Below are 26,186 nucleotides of genomic sequence, written 5' to 3' on the forward strand. Positions count from 1 at the left end.
CTGATTGATTAGTTATGCACAAGCCAGGAAGCGCGCGCGTTCAAATTGCATTTGTGTACAAGTCAAGAAAAAATAGGGTTAAATGGTTGAAGTGCATAAGCCAAGGAAAGATGGACTGTCAGTGCAAGCGAGAAAATAGCATGGAACAATTTTAATAATTTATTGCAAGATACTTCTGCTTCTCCGCGTGAAATACGTGCCATGGGGCGTTTATAAAATAAAAAATCTTAACATCACAGAATGTATGCGCGAACCCTAACGTATCCATCGAACTGCCTTTCTTCACACAACCTTCTTCTGACTACCCACATCATTTCTTCCAGTTAAAGCTTGGGAGGAACTCGACATTTGTGTTTTCGGAAATTCGATTCAAACTTAACTATAGTCATGGATATGTAACCATAGTCTAGACTTCACACTCAGAACATTAGGTTGCTTCCAGCTTGATGAATCATATTTTAGTACTCTATGAACCCAGAAAAGGCAGTAGTATCCTATGAAGTAACATGTTAACCGGGGAAGTCGAAAAGATGTCGATCGACGCCACTCGGACTTGAACCGCGAACCACCAGGGACCCTCCTCCGGCCTACCCCGTCCAGCCACCAAGCCACAAGAGGGCATTGGTGCAAATTTCTGTTGAGCTGCTGAGCCTCGTATGCAGTGGTTGTACGTTTCGCTATGGATCACGTGAATAGGACCAGCCAATCATTTGCTTCAGTTTGGCTTGTGCATGAATCGACTTCCGCTGCCACTGATAGTGCAATTAGAATCAGTTGTTTGTGGCCCTCAACTACCAGAGATCGGGCTAACAGAGGCCTGTTTTGTGGCCCTGACTCATCGTCTCGTTTATGTTATCCATTTCGCCCAGCTCGGTTAACAGGCATACAGTAATGGTTTAACAAGCGAAACGCTTCTATGGCGATTAGGTGCTGGTCTTGACTAAATATCGGCCTGCTGTAGATTGTGAATCTGATAATTCAAACTTCCGAGCGATTACTGGATTGGGAAAGTTCGGCAGAACCCAATTTGACGAGGCGGGAGAGGTTGATTTCTGCTAATGCTCATGATTTCTGAACAGTTGATATATTTGCTTCATCGGAAGTGTATTCATTTTCATGGGATACTTCAGAAAATTGCACCAGGTGCACTGAGTGTAACCCAAGGTCAAACTCAGCATTTGAATATATAAAAAAGACTAATAAACGACCGGAACGAATTTACATTTCAAATATTGAAACGAACAAAAATGAGAAACAAACGTAGAACAAGGGCGCATTATTGAAAGGGGGTATACAACCACACCTGGTTGTGTTTGTCTAAGGGCTAAAGCGCCTGCGAGAGCATTTGGTAAGTCGATCCGGAAGTTGATCAGGATTTTGAGCCACCAGAAAACTTTTGTCTGAGTGCCATGATTGCGGGCGATATTGTGGATACAGAACCAGATCTTTTGATGGGCTTTGAAGTGGAAGCTTGAGTGGTTGCACTGGTGCTGCCGCCAATACCGCTGTTACTAGAACTTTCTGATGTCGGTGGCACGCTGCAGACTTTGCTCCGGATATATTTACCACCTGATTCTGTGTCCTCGGCGAAAGATTTCTCACAAGAAGACAACTTGTGAGCAGCCCGCTCGGGGGATGCTGCGACCTTTTTCCGTTCTTCCTCGGATTTTTTGCTGTGCTTTTTACTGGTCCCAGATTCCTTGCCCAGTTCATTGAGAGAAGTTTTGCTACCTGACTTAGATCCATATGAAGACCATTTGACAAATCTGTCGGCCAAAGAAGACTTCGTTTTCTCCGGGGTTCCGGACTTCACAGCTGGCGGTGGTTTCGAAGAGAGCTTCTCTGAAGTACATAGGTCGTCTGGGGTCTTTGTCAATGGCTCCATGTGCGATTTCTCTGAAGTTAGTTGCCTGTCTTCGGAGCTTGGTATCTCATCCGGTGGCTGAGACATCCTTGAACTTATTGTCACTGGTACGGAAGAGGTATCTTCGAAAAACTTTTTACGTGCGGGTGAAATTATGCTTCGAACAGGAGGTTTACCTGTGGATCAAAAAAACGGCGAATGATTATTTGATGGGTATCTTATTTTTCAATTTCAGGATTCACTTTCTTTTAATGGTCTATTATTGCACGGCCAATCTAACAGAAAAACACTGTTAAGATGTGGGATACGTGCCGCATAGGGAAGCATAATCGCATCGAAAATCGATTTTATCATTAGAACAAAACCCATTGGTTACTGACAGTTTCCGCTCGATAAAATTTTTCCTCAGACTACCGGTTAATTTGGCTCCCGAAAGCTCCTTCTTCTTTGTGGAGGTATGCCAAACTTAGTTCCGCCTGTGTCCTCAACGATGCGATTCTGTCCGAAATTCACTCATTCTTGCGTGCGGTTTGTGCTCAAGCAGCGGACCTTTATCGATCTAGAGCAACTGAGATTAGGCACAAACTCACTGGGAGCTCATTTTGAGGTTGACATCCCTTTCCAACTTTTGGCGGTTCTCATAAACATTTTGTTTAGCTTCTAAGCTACTTACTCCTCACTTCAGTCGACACTCCCAAAACACGATCAGATGGCTTGTGATACAACCTTTTAACCATCGGCCTTCGTCTGTTCATTTTGGCAGAAATAGGTAAGTTGTTCCTTGTTTTTGTACATCAATATTTCGCCAATTTCAAGATGTAGCAATGAAGCGCTATGTCCTTATCTGAATAATTTAGCTGAGCCAACAGTTAATGAATTTCGAGGGTTCCTTGAAGACGAACAAGATTGACAACAGAACCAACGCAACCTTTGAACTCACTCTTTAAGAGAGATCACCCTCTTGTGCCACTTATGGAAAGACGCTACATCCAACACAACTTTTTTTGGCCCTATTGGCGTTTCGCATGCCCACTGTTTTATATTTGCGAGTGTGTTTATCCTCAATGATTCATGTGCAATCGGTAGATATCCGGACCTGAGTAAGTCCACTCCGTATTTGAGTATGCTTAACTGAGAAGGCTAGAGTGACTCTAACAGCTTTGCGCATACCACATCAAGCTTCATACTCGCTTTTTTGAGCCACGATGGCCAACTTTAGCTATTGCTAGGTACAGAATGTGAGCTGTCCGAAGATATTCCAGCACAGTTCAAACAACCAATCTGAAGACACGCAACCAGCTATTCGGAACGGTAGCTTTCAATTCTACGCTGGGAGATGCAATCATGAAGTGTGCCAAGCACTATTGCGGTTTTGCCATAAACTACGTGTTTCAAGCAATTAACTACAAAACTAGTGATTATTAACCCAGCAATTAGGACGTTGACTAGATTAAATAAGAAAGTCCCCGTACCGCTGGTTTATGCTACAAGCCCAAAACGTACATCCCCTTTAGACTTCGTGATCGTTGATGGTTGTTTAAAGTTTAATCTGCCGTTTAGCTTGTAAAATACTGGGTCAGCTAGCTTTGGGCGGTTTACAGGCATAAGGTCAAATCAGGTAAAAGGCAACAAATTAGTCTCATGGATGGACCCGTTTTGGTCTCTTCCAACTAGGTGAAGATGAATCCCATGAGGGCCAAAACAAAATGTACGCTGCCATGTCAATTTGAGATTCAACTTTGCAGAAAATGTGAGCTTTACCAGCACAAACTTTCCAAGATCTCTGAATCAGCTAATCATTCATGACCCACACAGAATTGAAATAATAAAATTCATCTTCGACGGCTGTTTCGTGGTTCAAAGAATGAAGAGAACCAATGTATGCTTTTGGAAAACAAAATACCCCCCCCCCTGCCCATGAGGGCAAAAACAAAATGTACGCTGCCATGTCAATTTGAGATTCAACTTTGCAGAAAATGTGAGCTTTACCAGCACAAACTTTCCAAGATCTCTGAATCAGCTAATCATTCATGACCCACACAGAATTGAAATAATAAAATTCATCTTCGACGGCTGTTTCGTGGTTCAAAGAATGAAGAGAACCAATGTATGCTTTTGGAAAACAAAATACCCCTCCCCCTGAAAATTCCAATTTAGGGAGAACCTCCATCGTCCCATTCAGAGCTATTGTTATCCGGTGTTACACATCCCCAGAGATCGGTAATGCCATTGTTTAGATGCAAAATAAGTCGCATTCATCACACTCAAGACCTTTATCGCCTCAGAGTTGTTAATTGGAAGATGAAAACTTCAAGTGTAGGTATTGACATACCTGGTAGCGTAAACGAACGCTGCGTGTAGTCCCCGACGCTCGAAAGACTGTCATTAGATCCTTGACGAGAAGTTGGACGCACAAGGAATCCTGGGGTTGGGTCGGGATAATTCGATACCTTGGGAAGAGGAAATGATTGGGAGGCGCGAGGAGGAAATACTCAGTTTAGATGACGGAATATAAAGTAAGTCCAAATAAACGTCTTTGAGATCGCGCAAAAGAAATGGTTGTAGAAATTTGTTTTAAAATAAATTTCATTTTTCAATGTAAACTCCAAGGGGGGAAGATGTCTGAATGCGCTGAGGTTACCCAACTCGTGTCAAATTTGAAAGAAACTAGGCTATTTATCCGAAATATCTGGTATTCCGTTGATACATTAAACCATAGGAAGTTTTCGTAGTAGCTTCTGACATTGTTTCTTTCCGGCAGTGCCGCCGGGAACGGGAGCAAATTCGAATCTGAGTTATTCGAACACGCACTACCTCAGAATTCACACATCAACCTGGAGGTCGTCTATTTATCTTCGAAAAAAAACTCGTGTCAATACGATATTACTCGATAACCAGCTGCGAGAAGCAAGTTAAAATGGCAACCGACCTCATCAGCTGATTTGTAATTGCCTGATGACTGAATAGTTTATGCGGGTAACGGCGGAAACGTTAGTTAATCACGGGCTACATAGACCTCTAGGCACTCACTAAAGCAATCTGGATAGAAACTGCCACCATATCCTGTAGGGACCTCACATTCTCAGCCTTGAACGCGAGTCGCATCGACAGTACCCAGACTTTTTGTAATCTCTTTTATGCCCCTCTGCCAGGTCAAGGGTTGGCCACCTCTTCTTCCGCCACCCTGAATTGGGCTGGCAAAACAACGTTCTCTTCGGCAAACGATGGCTCGGCATGCGCGACACACGGCCTTACCAACTCAGCTTCTGACTCTGCAAACATTCTTCAGTGGAAACTCCCTTGTACAACTAAACTCTCGCTTTCTAACTGCTTCGTTACATATTCTCCGACACCAGCCTACACGAGCCATTGTTCTGAGTCAGCAGTTGTCGAACACCTGAAATGTCTCAATTCGGCTGCTCTAACAGACCGAGTCTCACGGGCACACAACAAACAGCCCGCACTATAACCTGATACATGCGTCCCTTGAGATACAAGAGTATGCTTATTTCCCCCATAGGTGTCACGATTTAGCAAGTGTGACCTAATCCTTGGGGATTGGTGCATACATGCAGTGGTCACTCACTAAAGCAATCTGGATAGAAACTGCCACCATATCCTGTAGGGACCTCACATTCTCAGCCTTGAACGCGAGTCGCATCGACAGTACCCAGACTTTTTGTTATCTCTTTTATGCCCCTCTGCCAGGTCAAGGGTTGGCCACCTCTTCTTCCGCCACCCTGAATTGGGCTGGCAAAACAACGTTCTCTTCGGCAAACGATGGCTCGGCATGCGCGACACACGGCCTTACCAACTCAGCTTCTGACTCTGCAAACATTCTTCAGTGGAAACTCCCTTGTACAACTAAACTCTCGCTTTCTAACTGCTTCGTTACATATTCTCCGACACCAGCCTACACGAGCCATTGTTCTGAGTCAGCAGTTGTCGAACACCTGAAATGTCTCAATTCGGCTGCTCTAACAGACCGAGTCTCACGGGCACACAACAAACAGCCCGCACTATAACCTGATACATGCGTCCCTTGAGATACAAGAGTATGCTTATTTCCCCCATAGGTGTCACGATTTAGCAAGTGTGACCTAATCCTTGGGGATTGGTGCATACATGCAGTGAATGCTATTATCATGTGACATACGGATCCAAAGGTTTACCTTAACTTTTCAAAGATCTCGAGGGGCAAATATCCCTTTTTTATTACCAGAAATATCCATACTTTCCTGTGCTACCCAGAGTAAGTGGGCAAATGCACTGAGCATACTTGGACCGCACGAACAACCTCCCTTGAGAAATGGTACCCCGCATTTGGGGACCTTTTGATCATCATCATCATCATCATTGTCAGCTGTAATAACCGCGTACTCGTCGTACAGTTGTTGTAGCTGCCGCAGTTTCGTTCACCGATGATGAGCGACTCCTACTGGAATGGGTGTTCCATTCGGGGGTTGACGCATATTATTAAAAAATCAAGGCTACACGACATATCGATCTGCTGCCAGAAAACTCAGGAGCTTTACACGAATGAGACACAAACTTTTAGCTACTCATGAGTAGGTGAACTGAGCATACCTTACGAACAGAAACCTCCGGCGACACTGATCGTCCACAACGGTTGGCCATCATTAGACTATAGTTACTGCCTCCACCGACGCCAGTTCCCATAGCCAAGCTCATCGCACTTCCACGAAGGTTACCACCGTAATACCCTGAACCGACATGCCCCCCAACACCGAGACTGCTCTCTCGATATTGAGTAGCTTGCGGCCCAGGCAAAACTACACCAGAGGCCAGGGCTGATCGTCCATTGCCCCATTCCATTGATGTGGACCGTTGGGCTTGTCCTCGAATTCCAGTGAACGATGAGATGTTGGAAGAGCCCAGACCGGGGCCGGTTCGGAGAATTCCGGTAGCTGGACTGGATGGTACACTTCCTAGACCCAAAGAAGCACCCGCTCCATCGAATGAATATAGGGATTCGATCATACTGAAATGCAGGGAAGGGCAGGGTGCAAAACAAAGTTAAATGATAGAAACGGCTATTTTCACTGAGGAAACTCTGTTATTAAACATGCTTAGGTGAATGTTGTAGATACGAGGAGGATTTCGGGGGGGAAAACACTGATGGGATGTGACTGATGAGCCAGAAAACATGCAAGGTTACAGCAGTGAAAGCTAAACAAGAATTTCTAACGCTGCAAGAAACTATGCGGGAGTGTTGACAAAAAGTAGAAGAGTGATGATGGACGTAGAATAATCGACTGGTGATGATTTAGTCTTGTTTCTCTGCCCCCCAAGATCATTTACTCTCTTTACTTACTGGAAAAACCGTCACCCCCGTCGGCAAGAGTGGAGGAAATAGGATCATCGTTGTCCTCGGTGAAATCTCAGGCTTTATCTCTGTGCATCGCCTTGCATACCAAGAAGGCCAAAACGCAGCATTCAGACAAAAAAATCAGTGAGCAGACCAGGAGGTACTCTGGGACATTGTTTGTAATCCCAGACCCAAAAAAGTTTGCTTGAATAGACACCTGTGAATAGGGGGTCACGCAACATCAGAACCGTTCGTAGTAACCGCTTTTAATCCAACCGAAACTACGGTTCACGTCACAGAGACTGATGGCCGAGGTAGCGAAAATCGGTAAGCATCCAGGTGCTAATAGAGTAGAAGAAGTAGAACTGGTAAGCATGTGAAGAACCGTTTCACAATAACGCATTGATGATGTCACCTCGATTGGTGATGAAACGTTTGCAATCAAATTGCCCAGCTCAGCGAACAAGCCAACGACCACCATCTACGCTACCTGAGCTTTGACATTTTCTCTATAGACAACGTTCATTGCGGCGTTCGTTCGGCCTCCTGTCAGTAAGCTAAGGATGATGAATACCTTTCAGGACTAACGCACTCCTTATCTCTTATCACGAGAGCCACACTCATACGCTGACGAACATTCGAGGGGCATTTCAAAGTCGATGTGACTTCACCGAACAATATTGGCATTTCAAAACCGAAAATTCCAAAAGAAACACTTTTAACTCGATATCTCTGTTTCAAGAATGCTGATCCACTCAGCTTGGCTCATTGCTCGACGCTAGACGTAGGACGGTAGGAGAAAAAGTACAAACAAAACCCGGCCTACGTGGAATCTACGTGGGATCTTTTGCATTGAACGAGCAGGGAAAATGTGAAAACTTTTTCGATAGAAAAAAGAGTGCTTCCACAGTAGCTCGCGGAGAAAATGACACTTCGAATTCAACTTTTTCTGCTATCTTGAAAGATGTGTGGAACTTTTTGAGGGACGGCTTAGCTGGTCGGAAACAAATCTCTGGTTGTAGCATGCAGACCTCAACTGCCGACTCCTGCAATTCGATGTTAAATTAAAAGCATACCTTGTAAAAGGGGGCGAGACGGCCCAAGTGGATAGAGCGCGAATTTACTGGCTGAAATGTCCATGATTCGAACCCGACCTCTGCCTCTGGACTTTCCCTGTCTAGGCTTAAGCAACCTGGCAGTATCCCAGCACTCGCGCAACCTTTGGGTGGCATGGCAGCTAGGCACCGAAAGGGTGCTACAGCTGAACGATACCGTCTAAAACGATATATCCCCCCGTTTAAGACTTTCTCCCACCAGCTGACTTCATAGATGGGAGTGGAATACACATTCTTGATGTAAATGAGCAGTTGAAGAGCCAGAAGCTGACAAATATCCATCCAGCACCACCCCTGTGTTCGAGATGGGTTGTAAACTTCTTTTGAAAACGTTGAAGGCATCGTTTGCATGAACGTTCCGGACATTTCGAGTTATGGGTCGATTTATATCAACAGGGAAAAACAGCACCAGTAGACAAGTGTTGTAGTTTTTCGTGATAGTGGAGATGAAGACGGGCAAATATTACTACAACCTACTATTTTGCCACACCACCAGAGTGCCCTCGAGGACAACACGTAAATTTCACAGGGTTCAGTAAAACTACAATAATTAATCAGCAAACCCCCAGACTCATCTGCATGGAAACTACGTCGGTAGGTCATCTCAAAACAAATACCAAATCGCTGTTGCCTCTGGTTCTACCCCTGTTCAGTATCTATCTTCAAGCAAGTATGCCTTATGAAAACGAGAAAAAATTGTTAGACTTCATGCAGGACGATGAAATTCAAACACTATTCTAAACGCGTACATCCTTGTCCTCATGGAAGGAAGGGGGAATGTCAGTGATGTGGATGAGCTCCCAAGCTAATGGAGAAAATGACTAATGAAACAGTCTATGTGAGTGACACTCAAATTGCTCAAAACTCGCGAAGACAGGATGAACACAACTGGGACGCTGTGTGGTTTGGTACAACAAAAATGTCCTTCACTGGATAGATGAGAGGAAAATGCTGTTGTATGGTACTTCTGTGTGGTTAGTAAACAGCTGAGATGGATCCCTTTGTGCGAGAGAGGAGCCTTCCTTCCGTTTGGGCAAACAAAACCTATGAATAGGTTCGGTCAGATTGATTTCGTCTAGCCCTGGTGTTCATGAAAACACAGTGCAGAAGTATGGTGAAGGTGGACTGTAATATAGCATTCAGGCAGCATCACCACACACATAGATTGGAGTGAAATGGAATTCACCTGTGACTGTGTGCTAGAAGCAAGCAGATATTGGAAAGTTGATGGTAAAACACCTGAAGCTATTAAACTAGGCTTACCCTTCAAACTCATTGCTGTCTCTGAGGCGAAGGTATACAAATGTGCAGGAGGTGATCATGTAACTTACTATGGGTCAGATATAATTAAGGTAAGTTTGCAAATGAGTGTATTTCGCTAATTTCGTGCAATTTGGTTTCAAGTAGAACATAAGGTTGATAGAAACTCGGGGACTGCGCCTACCTAATGAGCCCCAAGAATGGCGAAACCGGTCGTGGGCTGTCGACGAATTTTCAGCAACCTTATGAGTAGTGGAGTACGAATATACATGTATCGCGATATCTCGAATATCGTAGCGACTGAAACATGAGGCGGTCTGGTTTACTACATTCAGTTGTCTGGAAACATCACAAACGGGAGATTCAGCTGGGTTCCAGGTGAGTCTCTCGAAAAGCGAAATTGGTTTGCAAATGAGTGTATTTCGCTATGATTTGATTAATTAAATTCTGATGAGTATGTGGTAGCTGCAGGTGTAAATTCCCGTATGTACAATCATGAACTAAAGTTAACAAATAGAACAGACTGGTGAACGTTCGAGAATTTCGCGGTAAACGACGGTCCACTGGAGAAAGAGAATAATGGTTTTTGGTTTAAACTCTCCGACTTTTTCAAGAGTGAGCAGCTACCCTTACGGCTCTGTATATGAACAATTTGGTTCTTGGAAGTATAACAACAACTTTACATTCAGTGACACTGCATACTTATGTAAATACTCTTGTTTCTACCCAAAAGAGCAAGGGATTGCTGGTCCCTCATAAAGGGATATCCTTCTGGGATGACCTTTCGTGGGGGCCAGGTATTGTTTGAAATTCATCCAGATATCTGCAAGCGACAAGATTCAAGGTGAAATGAAGCCATCATTACCCAAATACCGATCCACGATACCGCTGTCCAATGGCCTAACGAAGAGCACGCCAGTCCTCCGAATTGGTGAGTGTTGTATCAGAAAGGTTAGAAGCTGCATCTTGGACCAGTACTGGGTGGATTGGAACTGTACAGCTGTTTCAATCGTATAGGGATCCACGCCTTACTTTAGTCTTCACATAGCAGTTTAAAATTGGCCATTTCAGCTGATCACTTCTAGAGCGGAAAGGTAAATGTGCATAAATCGTCCACATGTGAAGATCGCTCAGACTTTTGGCTGATTGCATCGAAAACACCAGACACAAAAATGCACGGAACGGATATTTCACTTGTGTCCACCCCCAAATCTTCTGACATCACCTTCAACCAGCTCACAAGATGAGTAGGAAGTCGTCTGAGAAGTGGTCACTCCAAAAGCCAGTCAATACGTGATCACGTGATTTGGCTTCCGTTATTCAATGATGAGTGGCATTATGTCTAGGTTAGAGCTACTCAGGCTAAAAATCAGCTGTTCGCGGAAAAATTGTGAAGCGTTAAACCACTGACCGGAATATCAAGGGTTCGAAACAATTTGAGTTTCGTGAGATTCTCACTGGTGATGATTCCAAACAAGGATAGAACAGCTGTACATTACTTCTCGTCTTTTCAGCAGATTGGCCTCAGCGACAGGATGAAATACTCGTTGCACTTCATCTCTCTTCTTCGACCAGTTTGTTTGATGCCTGGCAATGTGATCCAGTTGTATGCTTGCCCATTGTAAGGTGAACCTGTTGGGCCGGATGTGCACAATTCATCCGGTCCTTACATGACCAGTTTGTTTGATGCCTGGCAATGTGATCCAGTTGTATGCTTGCCCATTGTAAGGTGAACCTGTTGGGCCGGATGTGCACAATTCATCCGTGTCCTTACATACGTTTTTGCTAAAAACGTTGATGTTATTAGCACATTTCAGCCGATTCACACAAACGGTGATAAGCTAACTCTGTTCAGTCCATATTTCCCCATGTTTTCCTCAATGTTACCAATTTTGAATAAGCCACCCGATAGAAAAAACAATCCGGTGTGCACTGAGCAGACCATCCAGATGCCTTGGATGGCCTCGCTCCGGATTTCAACTTGTGGAATTTGGATCTGAAAAGTCAGTATCCATCATCTCAAACGTAACCCTTTGTAGGTCTCGTGTTTTTAGTTTGCCATTTGTGACTGCTCGTCTGCTGAGACCCACATAACCGTTCATGACTGATGCATGGCGGGCACACTTAATGTCTACTCGTTTATTTCAGTATCAGTTCAATAATCCGCGGAAAAAAATCAACTTTGAACAATCAATAGTGCTTTCGGTTTTGTGATTTGAGGTCTATCTACGGAACGGTAATTGGCATTCATTGATCTGATGAGAAAATACAAAGTTACCTGGACAAAAACATACGGCAAGTATGTTCTACTTGCTCCAAACCTACTTATACGGTGGCCGGAAGTTTTTCGAAAAGCCGCGGAAACTTCACTCATCTTGAATCTCATCAGCTGGACAAAGTCCCTGGGTTTCTGCAGGTATCGTTTTTCGCTTAAACACCGAATTGTACGTAACTGGAGTTATAGATGTGTTTGGAAATTACCTTGGAACGCCATCCAAAAAATATCGAGGTATTTTTCTTGGTCCAGCACTATTTTGATGAACATCAAGATCCGCTACTTGAAAGTTTTCTGTCCAATGTGGCAATGCTACTGAAGCAAAGGGTAAACTAAAGGATCTCCGATTATCTTCAAATCCTCTTGGGAACATGCTACTCAATTTCACGTGCATATCAAAAGTGGACGACCAATGTGTCGTTTTCGGCTTATAACCCCCCAATATGCTTAGAGTCAAAAGAATCCTCCATTTTGATGGCGTGTGTAGTTCCACTTGTTTCATGCGGATTAAATGGCGACAATGAAAAAAAACCTCCCGCAAGCATCTTTTACGCGACTGTGTTCGGCTACGAGTATCTGCCAAGTGCCCTTCCGCCAGACTTTGTGTCCACTCAAATTGTATCAAAATAAAAGAAAGCCCTAGTGCTTACACTACTGCTTTTCGATATGCAATTACTTGAAATGTAAATGTGACCTGAGACTTTAGGACAGCATGGTCACGCAACCCCGCCCGACAAACTAGAACTCACCGACGCTTCAAACAGGGTACCTTTCCTTTACTCGACCGCCATTTGTCCATCTGTTTGAGCACTTCGTTGACCACATCTTCAGCTTTTTCCGTATCACTGTCCACCTGCATAGTAGAACACGAAAAATGAGAGAACACAGAGCAATTGAAAATCCGAACGTGTCTTTACAACAAGATAAAAGGGAGTTGATTATCTTGGTTCTTACTCGGTACTGCAGTTGCAAACACCACTGTTCGATGTTAGCCCTTGCCTCTTCGGCGCGATATAGCAAATGTTCGCGTTCCTCTTGCCAAATTTTGAATTCCCTTTCGGCCCGTTCTTCCACTTCGAAATGACGATGGCGAAATAGTTCTGCTTGTTGCCTGTAGCATTCCATCTGATCGACAAAACGGTTAGAAAACATTCAGAGGTCAATAGGGCGCGATGTGGTTTCATTAGATCAGTTAAGCCAGTGGGCTAAAAGAATTCTAGTTTAATCTGAAACTGGATAGTAGCAAGATCTCTTCCGGAGATTTCAGGAATATCAATGTTCCCATTGGGTGGGAATTCATAGTGCTTCAATAGACAGACAGACAGACAGACAGACAGACAGACAGACAGACAGACAGACAGACAGACAGACAGACAGACAGACAGACAGACAGACAGACAGACAGACAGACAGACAGACAGACAGACAGACAGACAGACAGACAGACAGACAGACAGACAGACAGACAGACAGACAGACAGACAGACAGACAGACAGACAGACAGACAGACAGACAGACAGACAGACAGACAGACAGACAGACAGACAGACAGACAGACAGACAGACAGACAGACAGACAGACAGACAGACAGACAGACAGACAGACAGACAGACAGACAGACAGACAGACAGACAGACAGACAGACAGACAGACAGACAGACAGACAGACAGACAGACAGACAGACAGACAGACAGACAGACAGACAGACAGACAGACAGACAGACAGACAGACAGACAGACAGACAGACAGACAGACAGACAGACAGACAGACAGACAGACAGACAGACAGACAGACAGACAGACAGGCAGGCAGGCAGACAGACAGACAGAAGACGCTTCATTGTATACATGCTGGTGGAAGACAGTGTGTACAATCCTTGCTGTGCACAGACCTAGGATCCAATCAGCTCAACTGTGTCGAAGGGTTCATAACAAGTCTGATAGGTTGGTGTATCCTTCATTGCAAACTAGGATGTGACTCTTCAGGTATTCTTCACGAGGGATGAGATATACTTCCCAAGTGTTTAATCGAAAGAAAACTAAAACGCTTGCTCCCCGTGGAACGTGTACATTGGAAGCTGATACAAAAGCGCTTGATAGAGCAGCTTGCACTCAGTAAAGCTTGAACGCCAATAAAACTAACCGCGTGCGGTGTATGTTCGCTTGCGGTATCACCTCAATTGCTGATCAAACATTTGCAACTCGACCGCCAAATCACCAAACAAGCAGCTCGCCCCGCCGTCTATCGGTTGTAAGTGAAAAGCCCTTCACCGTGGGCTTTTTAGTGTCAGCTTAGAATCTAATCGCACACATATGAGATAGAAACAGCCTCGTGTGTGAACTGATGGTCCTGTTATAGGTTCGTCTGCCGACATGTTCATATAACTTAAGCCAAAAGATTAATGGCCCCGTTGTCAACAGCTTTCTGAGGTCTGCGGCTGACATGTCAATCGCTGTTGCATCTGATTCTGGAAGCAGGAAGAGGTCGACTTCAGAGAAATATTGGTTAACAGATATTTTTCGTTTTCTTATCTAGCAGTGCCCAGGGATTGAAAACTGTCAGTCAGATGCTGGTGACGGCCCGACAGTTTCCACGAGCCATTTGGCTGTTGGCTAACCGGGCGAGTTATTCATATCAGTACTCAGGTTCAAGCATTTAGAAAAATTTTCTACGTTTCAGTTCAGTATATCTGAGCACGTATCCCAGCCTGGCCGACATGCGTAATCTGTCAGAACGCCAAATAAAGCTGGGTTAAAATTGGAACATCACAGTGGGACCATGGTTTCAATCATCTAAGTGTTTGAGTTAAAATCCGCCTGGTACGAGGAAGAAGGCCTTTGTTGCGGATCTATTTATCGGAAAACACCAACTCAACGTTAACAGACCATTGGACAGGGAAGGAAAACTCTCATATGCATCTTATTTATAAAAACTGAACATCTCGAACGGGTCTTCCTGAAATTTCCTGTCACTCAAACGTAAACAAATGCTACAAAGAAATTCCACAAATTCTACAATAAATCACACTTTATAATAGACGCGATGCGACTTTACGAGAAGACACACTACACTCCGGCATCCACCGTTACACTGATATTATCAACCCACTATCCAAACTTTAGCAGTTCGCTGTCCACGCTCCAAACACGGGACCTCTTTCCCGATTCTCCGGAAACTTACTGTGACCATTCGATCGCGCAGATCTTCCAACTCTTGCTCAACGGCAAGACGAGCGCTTTCAGCATCCTTCAATGCTGCACACTGTTCCTGTTCCCTAGCACCTTGGAGTTTTACGATCTCAGCGCGCAACTTTGCCACCATCTTCTCTGCGCTTTCCATTCGTCTGGTTACATCTTTGTTTTCCCCGACCGAGTTGCGTGACTGCGCAGCCAAAACCCCGCCAGGTCTGGAGGCTGTAGTGTTGGTGCTGAAACGCTGAAGGACTTTTGGAAGCTTCTGTTGATCCTCAAACTGGGCGAGCTTGAGCTAAAATACAGGGCAACAAGGTGTGCATTAATAGGAAAAAATCTAAGAAACTTCACACAATACCTGAGAACAGCATATCAGAAAAGTCTATCGGTTTCCTTTACCCCACACTTCGATGAGTTGGATGATTGAAAAATTGGCTGAAAAATTAGCCCAATTGTGTTTCAATTTCATACCGAAACTTCTATTGCAAGTTATTTTGGCTACTCTAAGGATACCAATCCGCTGTCGTGTTCCCGTCATTTCAAAACCAGTCCAAGCAGGATCCACTTGACGCTTGTTTTATGCCACTCAGTTGAGGTGAAAGCAAAGCATCCAGGCAACCGCGGGCTTGAAAAAGACGGGTTCATATGCTAGTGAGAGATTGAACCCGGATTTCCTAGGAAAGAACTCTGTTAGCATTTATTTTTGGTGCAGCATGCTAAAAGAGTCTTAGAGTTATTGCACTATCACAGCAACACCGTTTTCAGCGAGGCCATGTAATTTTGCCATATTTGTACACTCCATGAGTAGTCACAGTGTTCACAAAGATGAGCCTACATCTTTGACAAAATAAGTGAACGTGAGGAAGGTCTATAATTTGAATTTCGGTTTCAGAAATAGATGTGAGGGTTTGCACTTTCACCTGCCTTGGATCAGAGTTGTCGTCAGTCCATCTTGGATAAATTCTGACAAAGCATAGTTTATTTCATTTGAGTTCAGGCTTTCAGCTCACAAGCCAGGCACCAAAGTTCAGTGGTCCCAGGTGCTACTGCTTCGTTCACCAAGGATAGGGGGGATAAGGGAATGGGTGCTACGCTTTAAGAGCGATAGCCCGGTCTGCGCATTGATCAGAAGTGGATCTGTTTGTCCAGTATGACACTGTTGCTTCAGTCTGACCCGAAGCACCTTTCCAAGGAATGAGGATCAGTATCCAGGATAAAGCATACAGCATCGTAATTTATCGCATTTACGTGATTATACCCACTAAAAATGTCAAAATCACCTGTGGTAGATGCTTACCTCTAAACTGGCTTTTTCGTTTTCCAATTTTTCATACGCTCCCTGCAACTCCTGATACTTTTTCTCGGACGACGTTTCCAACTCAAAGAGCTTTGTAGTCATCTCTTGGAGTAGTTTCCTCGTGCTTGCGATCGTTAGTTTTCTGTCCTCTTGCTACACAAAAGGGTAAATGTACAAAGTAGGATATCAGTTTGGGACGCTTCTCACTACTCTCGGTGACTGTCCCGAGTTGCTGAGGAAATGGGACCAAACGCGGGTGTGAGGTGAGGAAATGAGTTAGGTTTGATAAAAAAAACCCGTCCTTCATCCCGTTTTGAGGCCTATTGCCCTTATCATTAAAGCGATTATCACAGCGATGCTACATGTGAACTTGCTTGCTTGAGCATACTTTCCATGGAGAGCTTGACAGTTTCCATCCTACACGATGTAGGTTGCACAGGGATTTCAAAGATTTAGTTGTGCATTCAATCGTGAAATTGAAGCTCATGAGTGGTGAGAAGCTAAGACACAGCTTTTGGCGTTTCATACTTTTTGGGAGTTGTCAAAGTTAAAATTGAAAAGTAATGAAGGTGAACCATTGGTTACTGAAGGGTAGCATTTTTTACTTCTACCCGAATGGCTGCGGTTTTCAGTCGCCACAAATGTTCATGAGAATATGAAGATCATCGTCGCCATTTTGTCGTGATCACCCTCAGCATACTCATTGCGGTACACACGTAATTTACCATAGCAAAAGGAACGAATGAGAAGAAGAAATGAACCTCTCCCTGGCCTAGTTAAGGTATATTGGGGTGCGTAGAAACAGTCTGGTCAAAATTAATGGTCATATCTTGCAGCAGACTTAGCCGAGCACGGGAAGGACCACAAGAACTCTTTCTTGAAAAAAATTGAAAAGTAATGAAGGTGAACCATTGGTTACTGAAGGGTAGCATTTTTTACTTCTACCCGAATGGCTGCGGTTTTCAGTCGCCACAAATGTTCATGAGAATATGAAGATCATCGTCGCCATTTTGTCGTGATCACCCTCAGCATACTCATTGCGGTACACACGTAATTTACCATAGCAAAAGGAACGAATGAGAAGAAGAAATGAACCTCTCCCTGGCCTAGTTAAGGTATATTGGGGTGCGTAGAAACAGTCTGGTCAAAATTAATGGTCATATCTTGCAGCAGACTTAGCCGAGCACGGGAAGGACCACAAGAACTCTTTCTTGAAAGACAGTACTCTTACCTTCATCTTTTTTTTACCAGTTTTCCAGCATCTTTACCTACCCTGCTTTAAACTGAACATGGAAAGCAGTATGCTCCTGAGGCAAGGACAACTCGACACATGTCTCTGATGCTTCTGATGCTGAACAAGTTCTGTCAGACGTCTGGACACTGTTCCTAATGCTGCGGTCACGTCCAAGAGAACGGAACGAAACAATCGGGGGGGGTGCTTCGTTGTTTTTTTTCAGCAAAGGTTAAGATAAATTTGTGAATCTTAAGTCTGTACGGTGTTCAAAGCTTCTGAGATTCCCTTCTTGGAAATTTGAGGAAGTGAAAAGTTAGAAAAAGCATTTGGATGCATACTCAGAAACGGCCAACCATCGTGGTGTGATATCCTGGTGTACACCTCAGCAACCCATTGGGATCAACAGGACGACATCCATGCGGTATCCACAGGTTCAACCCTGGTAGGTTGGTCAGTGGGTAGATGCCTAACAAAAACAGCCTTCTGGACCTCCAGGTTACTGGGATTGAGCTTAAATGTCAAACTACTGTAGCAGCGTTAATTCAACCAGCGCTGACTTGTTGTCAGTCTTTGAAATTAAGACTTTGGATGAGGACCTTAACTGATATTGCGTCTACAAGTGGGTGCCGCTATGAGACCTTAGCCCATTGTCATTAAAAATCACACAACTAAATTTATCTTCCTACTATTCTGGTCGTCTCGTTTTGACGGTAACCAGGTCTGCATTTTATGTCGCACACATCACGGTGGATGAACGAGAACATGCAACCACTCTGAACTCCAGTATTCCTCTGACATCCTCTCTTCGCTCATTTCATCCCACATAGTGATGGACCAAGTGGTTAGAGCGCGAATTTACTGACCGCAAGATCCGTGGTTCGAACCCGACCTCTGCCTCTCGACTTCCTCTGTCTAGGCTTGGACAACCTGACAGTATCCCAGCTCTCGTGCAACCTTCGGGTGGCATTGCAGTTAGGCACCGAAATGGTGCTACAGTCGAACGATTTTTTTACACAGTGATCACATTTCGGCGGGTCCCAGCTGTAGGCACATCAATCGAGCACCCAATGGTCTGACCAATATCACACCACGGCTCAAATATTCAAATTCATCTTTACGGCATCCTCCAATTCTCAGACAATTAACTGAACTCGCTAAAAAGTTGTCTTGTGTACAATTTTCATGTGACTGTCGATAGGTGTTCGCTGCAACTATGTAACGTAGATAAGTGATTCGTGCACAGTAGTCGAGCTTACTACACCTCCTTGCTATTGATTACGAAGTCCACGTGATCCACAATCGACCGAAACGTTGCAGAGACTGGAACTTAGAGTACTGTAACGGTCTGTGTACCTTTACGACTCAGTGAAATATACTTGGATATTTTACTCTAAAACTCATAGGGTTGCTCGTAGCAGGCTGCTCACCCGGCAGAAGTCTGACGAATTCAAGGTGTGGCGACTTGTGTTACTGTTTTAGTGTGCTGGCGCCCACCCTTTGCGTCACTGTCAAACGTTTTAGCCAAAAAGCGAGCGCTATAAAAGTGTTCCACCTCTCCTACAACTATGAATCGCCCGACTACAGATGCCTTCATAAACCATCGGCTGTTGCGAGCTGCCATCAAGTGGACCAACTTAGTCGCGGCACACGGCACGGCAAGTAGTTGAAGCTTTCAAATGTTCCTGGGTGACAATTTGTCATCGCAGTCGTTTCCTCTGCAGTACAAGTCAGTTTGGACCATTATCACCCTCACGCAATGATCATCATCATCATCATCATCATCATCATCATCATCATCATCATCATCATCATCATCGTCGCCTGGAGAACAGTTTTTCAGCTGACTAAACCACAAGAATCCCTGGCGTAAGAATCACGAGGCTATGACGATAAATGGCTCCGTGCGTCACCATCACAATTCAGTTTGGTAAGGGTGTCACTAGTTTTGCGAGTCGGACGCTTCAACAATTCGTAAGTTCATCTGGCCCGCGAACTTGGACTAGGGAATTAAGTAGTAAAATAGACTGATCAGTAGTGCGAAAATATAAGGACATGTACGTCGTGACTGACTTACCTCTTTTGCCTTTGATTCCAAGACCACACGCTCCGTTAGCCAAGCCTCTTGCTCACCCTCGTATTGCTCCTTGACGCTACGGTATCGTCGCTGATAATCGATAACTTGGTTTTGTAACGATTCATTTTGAAGTTTTAGTTCCACAATGGTGCGATTCAGTGAAGTGATGTGTTCGTTAAGTAGAGTGATTTTAGTTGTGCTCTGTTGTGCGGCAATCGCTTTGACATATGCATTCCCACTGGGTAACCCAACGAGACCGCTTACGTTTGTGTCCTGTGGTAGGCATGGGAAAGAGGCGTTTCAGAATTCAGGGAAATTTAGAAGACTGTGGTCAGCACCGACAGCAGCTCCGGGGCTGCAACATCTACCGTACAAACCAGTCAGTTCACCCGATGTTCAAAGAGAACAACCATGACATAAGGACTAAGCTTAGCACAAACATATCGGGTGACTACACGTTCAACAGTCTGAAATTAAAACTGACAAACCCAACGCTATAAAACCACAACGACTGGTGAACTAACCTTTGTTCCACTCATTTCAACAGCATGCCTCTTCTCCAGTTTTGTCCGGAGTCGCTTCACCTCAGCAACCAAATCATCACGCTCCCGCCGCATCATGGACAATTCACGTCGGAGACGATCAACTTCAGCACTACGCCGACTAAGGGTACCATCACGACTGCTCGGGCTTTCCCCACCAATTCCGCTCTCCTGAGAGCTTCCCAAACGCTCAGCAGTTGTGCTACGCACGCTGTCTGTCGCCTCAGTAAGTTTTGTTTGTAGCGCCGCCAATTCTTGCTCTTTTGTGTGTAAGCTGAAAGACCAAAATGTTGATGATTTAGCTAAATTAGTTGGGTTCCAGTGTATACGCCGCTAAAAGATGAGCAACAACAAGGTCGACTAGTCGAAGCGAAAAACAGTTTCCAAGTGACTCACGCATTTTTGACTTCCGTTAGCTGTCGTTCCAAGGTGACCTTTTCCATTTGCGAGGTTTGTCCGAACATTTTGCATTGGCTCACTTCTTCCGCGCTCTTTTGCAAAGCTCTATTCAGTTCGATAATTATGGAATCTTTCTCTTGCAAAGCGTTACGCATTTGGCTGTGGTCAGTGGAGAGTTGTGAGAGACGTTCTTCGTTTAGTTCGGAGGCACGCTTGAACTCATCAAACTTCAGTTTCAGTTCTGTATCGTAGAGAATATCAGAAATAGGAATCCGATTGGTTAATTGTACGGGGATACAGACTTCTCGTTACTGAGGTTTCACTGAATGCATACATATACGTAAGGTAACGCGAAACGTACCGGCTTAGGTCGGGAGCATTTCAACGAAGCTTTTTTTACTTTACGAGTTTAGTACTTCAAGCTTGAACTTTTCGAGCTATTTGTGAGAGGTCCATTGTCCTGTGTGTTCAGAAACCAGGAAACCTCTAGGTCTCATTCGGTGTGGGAAGCCTATCTGCGGTTGGGACATTTAGTCAGGTGACACGTGATCCATTGGCGGTACCTTTCAAGCTCCGTGTTCGGTAACCTATCGCCTAGACGTGTTTTTGAAGTGGCAAATAATGTGGGGGAGATTTTAAAACTTTAAATGGGGGTTTCGTCCTATCAGTGGGAGAAATTTATGCTGAAAAGCCGATAAACACCGTGCAGCTGTTCTGTTCTTATCGCGAATCATGAAGCCTCAGCTAGATCCGAACTCGCAACCTCTCAGTACTAATCAGTAATAGTAGTAGCAGTAATAGTAATAGTAATCAGTAGTAATTGAAGAAATCGTCCTTGTGGGGGAGATTTTAAAACTTTAAATGGGGGTTTCGTCCTATCAGTGGGAGAAATTTATGCTGAAAAGCCGATAAACACCGTGCAGCTGTTCTGTTCTTATCGCGAATCATGAAGCCTCAGCTAGATCCGAACTCGCAACCTCTCAGTACTAATCAGTAATAGTAGTAGCAGTAATAGTAATAGTAATCAGTAGTAATTGAAGACCAAAATCGTCCTGCCACGTGCGGCTGATCGGCAGCGTGTTCAACTTGTACTTAGACGTGATATAGCGCCATTTGTCCTTCAGCCACGGTTTTGACTGGTTTATCGAGTGAGGACTGCTCGGAAGGAAGTTGAACTCGTCGTTGGTAGTGTTCAAATATTTCTGTGGATTCATGAGATGAGCACGGACGATGATTCCCTGTAAGGACGAAACAGCTGTACAGTGCTCTTCGGATTTTTGAGATAGACTGCCTTCACGTACAGGACAAAATCACCATTGAAAATACTAAATTCGCTCGTAATAACATACAGATATTACCTCAAGTTAAATGTTCTTCCCCCCCTCACGCTGTGAAATGGTTTCTCCGATTGGAAAAATATGCTGCATTCAAATGAGGTACTTCAGAGTATATCAGTAGACTTTATTCCTACTTTACTGCCAAATCTGTTTTGGAACTGAAACGATGCTGTGGTCGGCATATAAACAAGACAGATGGCGAGTCTTTAGACTTTATTCCTACTTTACTGCCAAATCTGTTTTGGAACTGAAACGATGCTGTGGTCGGCATATAAACAAGACAGATGAGCGAGTCTTTCAGGTTATCTGCCGCCCAGGAAGAAGCATCCCAAATCCACCCGGAAGCGGGTTGGTGGTAATTAAGTGAAGCGTTTCAGATGGCTAGTTGATGCTCACTTTTTGAGGACTCTGTCGTCATCTCTATCATCATCCTTATTACGTTTACCCCTTTGTTTAGCTAGGGTACTGGTACATCAGAAGCGCACAACGAGAGTCATTCAGTTTTCAGAGGTCTTACTTGATGAGGTAAATGGGTGTGGGGAAGACGCTTAACTCTCTCCAATAAACTCGTGGAAATAACCTGCACTTGTCAACCGATAACCGACTCTTACTTTTAATGAGGTGAGTCAGATTGCATGTTTTTAGAAGCAAACTTTAACGACCTGGTTGGAAGAAATTTTGGTTATGAAATTCTCCGTTTGAAAAAGAAATCGAAAAACGGCTTTACTATGCTCTCGCTTCATGGAATAATTTCTCTTCAATGATCTTTTCTTGGGGTCCTGAAAAGATACTACTTCCTTTGTACTAATCTGGCTACCACTGCTTGAAGATGGGAAGACCTTCCTGTTGTTTAATCCGTTCAACTAATTGACATGACAGCACATACCGTTCAACTCTCTGGTGGTTTCGTGAAGCTCAGCTCGAATTTTCTCATTTTGTGCAATCTGTGCACTAAGGCGCCCCGATGACCCAGGTGTGTCACGAGTCTTTGCCGAGGTCAAATCACGTTTGGTTTGTTCCAGCTGTCGTAAATTAGAAACAAATGAAGGACTTTGTAAGCCACGAATTCTAGGGGCGAACCTTGTTCGAATAATGACTTCTGGTAAAATTTATGTGAATATTAGTGGACTGGGTGGTTCAATCTTCAGTTAAAAAAGTACCTGTATACCACAAAAAGAAACTGGAAGAATGTTTCATAGAAATTAGACTGCCACACAACCGGACACATATATAGGCGAATAAAAGGTCTCGAAAAGCAAATGCGCGCAGAAGACACGGACCTTTCAACCCAGAAAATGAGAAACTGACATCCATTGACTGTAAAATTGTTTCGTTAAATGTAAAATCTCAGCACACACTTTTGACAAATCAGTTGTTTAAGATAGCGGGGAATTCAGAGCAAGTCTTGGAAAATTTGCTGCACAAAGGTCACTGCCCTGTGCTCCTGAACGTGGGCGTGCTAGTCGTTAGGTCACGGACGTGTCAGATGACCTTCAACACATACCGAAAGAAGGTCCGTTTCAAGTCCAGTCCAAATTTGGCAGCGCGTTTTGAGCTCTAACCTACCAGTGTGATGACAATTTGTGTAGCACTTTTTAAGGAGAGGTTGATGTGACTGGTGTTGTTGGAGTGGACCTGTGAACCACTAACCAAATGTGCCAAGTAAACAAATAGATCGCGAATACCGCCTGGAAATGGTGTAGACATGATGAATAGACAACATCCAGTGTAAATGGGAACTACTCGCCCACCGTACACATTTCAACAAGTTCGACTCCGATGTTACGGAATTACAGAAGATGTCTGAAGAAAACTTGCGCATACATCTGGGATTCGGTACAACTCACCTCCCTTCCAATGCGTCGTTTCACACTTTATCCTCCTACACAAACAACGTTACGTGGATAGAACGGTGTAATGCACTACTCATAAGGTTGTCTAAATCTCTTCGACAGCCCACTATTCAGTGTATTGCGATATACCGAAAATCGCACCGAGTGAAACATGCGGTGGCCTGATGCTTAAAAACATCATAAATGAGAGATTCAGCTGGGTTCCAGGTGAGTCTCCCGTGAAAATCAAATTGATTTGTAAATGAGTGTACTCGTCGCAACCAGTCCAGTTTGGGTTCAAGTAGAACACAAGGTTGACGGGAACTCGGGGCTGTGCCTACCTGATGAGCCCCAAGAAGGGCGAAACCGGTTGTGGGCTTTCAAATAATTTTCAGCATCTTTATGGGTAGTGTATTACACCGGTAATTTACTTTTTAAGCTCAAGCAGAATTGTACACAACGTAAAATCAGCATGTGGTTTTCTTGAAAGTCAATCCTGAGACGCGTGCAGCAAGATCGGTCACGTGACACCGTGGGCAAGAGTTTTACGGCGTTTAAATTACCACGGGTTTACACAACTTATGAGTACTCATCAGGATGAAACGCGTAGAGGACTGCTTTTAAAGCTCGATCTCATCCTACCTTTGACTCCTTTGTTGTGGTACTTTAGATGACTGTCTCCGACTGGCGGATGATCCTATTATCCAGTCAAATGTTCCTAATAGTCAAGCGACATGATACCGAAGTGTTTTTCCCTTTGTCGGTGAACAAACTAATCAGCAAACATTTGTCCTAATAACTGCCTTTAGGTGCATGGCGCTGGCATTACCCACTTTTCAAGTTGAAAGCTTCGTAAATCCCTTTTTCTGTGCACGAAATAAAATACAAACGCTAACGATTACTACAGACCTATAAGTATTTTGTGTCTCATTCGTTTGTATGCACAAAGCAACAGTTTTGACGTAAATTTACGTAAAATGCGAAGCGATTTTGGTGATAAATGTCACGAGCTATTTTCGGTGCACGTCATATTGTTTGAAAGACAAAGTAATTGAAGTCTGAAGTGTGACGGAGCTAGGCACTACTTCATTGCGCAGGTAGCCCAAAACCTGAGTTTATCATAGCCCTCGGTGAAACAGTCTACACAATGGGGATATTCAGAGGAAAGCTAGGTGCAAGGAAGTTAGATTGTTGAAAGTAAGCCCAGAAGGCCTGGAACCTGGTGAGACCCTAAGACTACGGCAAAATCTCAATAGGAAAGCTGACAGGCACCCAGGCCACTCAATCACTCAATCAATTCAGCAAAAGTTGATGAGTGTTCAGACATGCCACAGAAGCACGATCGAATGTGAGCAGCATTCAGGCATTTCATAGAAGCACGATCGATGCTGACGGGTGTTCAGTAAACGCCTATCAGACAGCCTAAGTCAGAAAGAGCTCTTTAAATAGCATGGGGCCGTTGTAACTTTTGCCCTGGCACACGCTCGCTTGTTACACTAAAGCTGTTGTGTTCCTTGCAGGTGAGTTATTTTTCTGGCACCAGGCACTGGGGTGGAACACTAGTCAGATACAACAGTTTGGCGGCTCAGCAGATATAACAGTAGGGAAAACCGTCTAATCAAAGACTAGCTGACTTAATAATCACTTCCGCTAATTACCTCCTTCTGTAATGTTTCCATTGCTGTTTTGAGCGCCCGGATTTCAGCATGCCGTTTCTCCAGTTCATCGTCCTGATCAAAGATTGAGTCTTCACGTAATTTGAGCTCCTCTTGTAACTCTCTGTTGTCATTGAGTAGGCGTTCACGTATCTTTTCGGCTTGCGCCAAGTTATTTCGCAGCTAAAACAGTCCAAGGGTAAAAATTAATGGAGTATTTTCAAGGTCACTAAAATTGGTGACTCCAAATGTACTGGAAAATTTAACCACTGAATAAACTTTCGATTGAGACCACCAGATTGGGTTTAAAGACTAGCTGAGTGTTTCTAACGAGTTATCGATTCTGTTCGGAAGTCAATTCGGGATTACCAGCATCTGGATGAAGCGCTTCAAATTTGTCTAACGTCACTTTCCTCTTAAGTGCAATTCAATTACACGTGGGTTCATCCTTAGTACTTTCGTGCCGTCTGACACTACAACGTAAAAGTCATAAGCAGTGATGAAATTACTGCATACTAAACAGTACTCACATGGTCCCGGCTCAACTGTCTTGGTTCATTATACAATTTATGTCTATTCACTGAGTAATTCAGCCTGCAAAGCGTGTCACAGCCGATGCAGCCAGATAATGTGACCTGGATCTGAACTTATAGGGGATGATTCAATGATGAACTCCTTGTCCAAAGGGGGAGGAAAAACTTACCTGGTGGGCTTGTGGTTCCGCAGTATAAACCCCCACCTTTGAACAGTTCCAGCACACTGTCCGACGGATTATAT

General features: G+C 44.2%; 1 protein-coding gene across 1 annotated transcript in view; it reads right to left on the reverse strand.

The window, feature by feature from the left end:
• Positions 1-1,079: 1,079 nt before the first annotated feature.
• Positions 1,080-26,186, reverse strand: part of T265_04840 (hypothetical protein) — a gene marked incomplete at both ends in the record, with an annotated part of 74,569 nt that continues 49,462 nt past the window's right edge. Inside the window, 13 exons of the mRNA XM_009169686.1 lie at positions 1,080-2,040; positions 4,197-4,314; positions 6,452-6,866; positions 9,572-9,592; positions 12,593-12,696; positions 12,798-12,968; positions 15,029-15,334; positions 16,337-16,489; positions 19,645-19,917; positions 20,169-20,460; positions 20,583-20,826; positions 22,809-22,944; positions 25,413-25,592. Of these exons, the coding sequence (XP_009167950.1) occupies positions 1,370-2,040; positions 4,197-4,314; positions 6,452-6,866; positions 9,572-9,592; positions 12,593-12,696; positions 12,798-12,968; positions 15,029-15,334; positions 16,337-16,489; positions 19,645-19,917; positions 20,169-20,460; positions 20,583-20,826; positions 22,809-22,944; positions 25,413-25,592 (3,084 nt within the window). The remainder of the gene's footprint in view (positions 2,041-4,196; positions 4,315-6,451; positions 6,867-9,571; positions 9,593-12,592; positions 12,697-12,797; positions 12,969-15,028; positions 15,335-16,336; positions 16,490-19,644; positions 19,918-20,168; positions 20,461-20,582; positions 20,827-22,808; positions 22,945-25,412; positions 25,593-26,186) is intronic.

The sequence above is a fragment of the Opisthorchis viverrini genome (assembly GCF_000715545.1).
Source record: "Opisthorchis viverrini unplaced genomic scaffold opera_v5_85, whole genome shotgun sequence".
Taxonomy (NCBI): Eukaryota; Metazoa; Platyhelminthes; class Trematoda; order Opisthorchiida; family Opisthorchiidae; genus Opisthorchis; species Opisthorchis viverrini.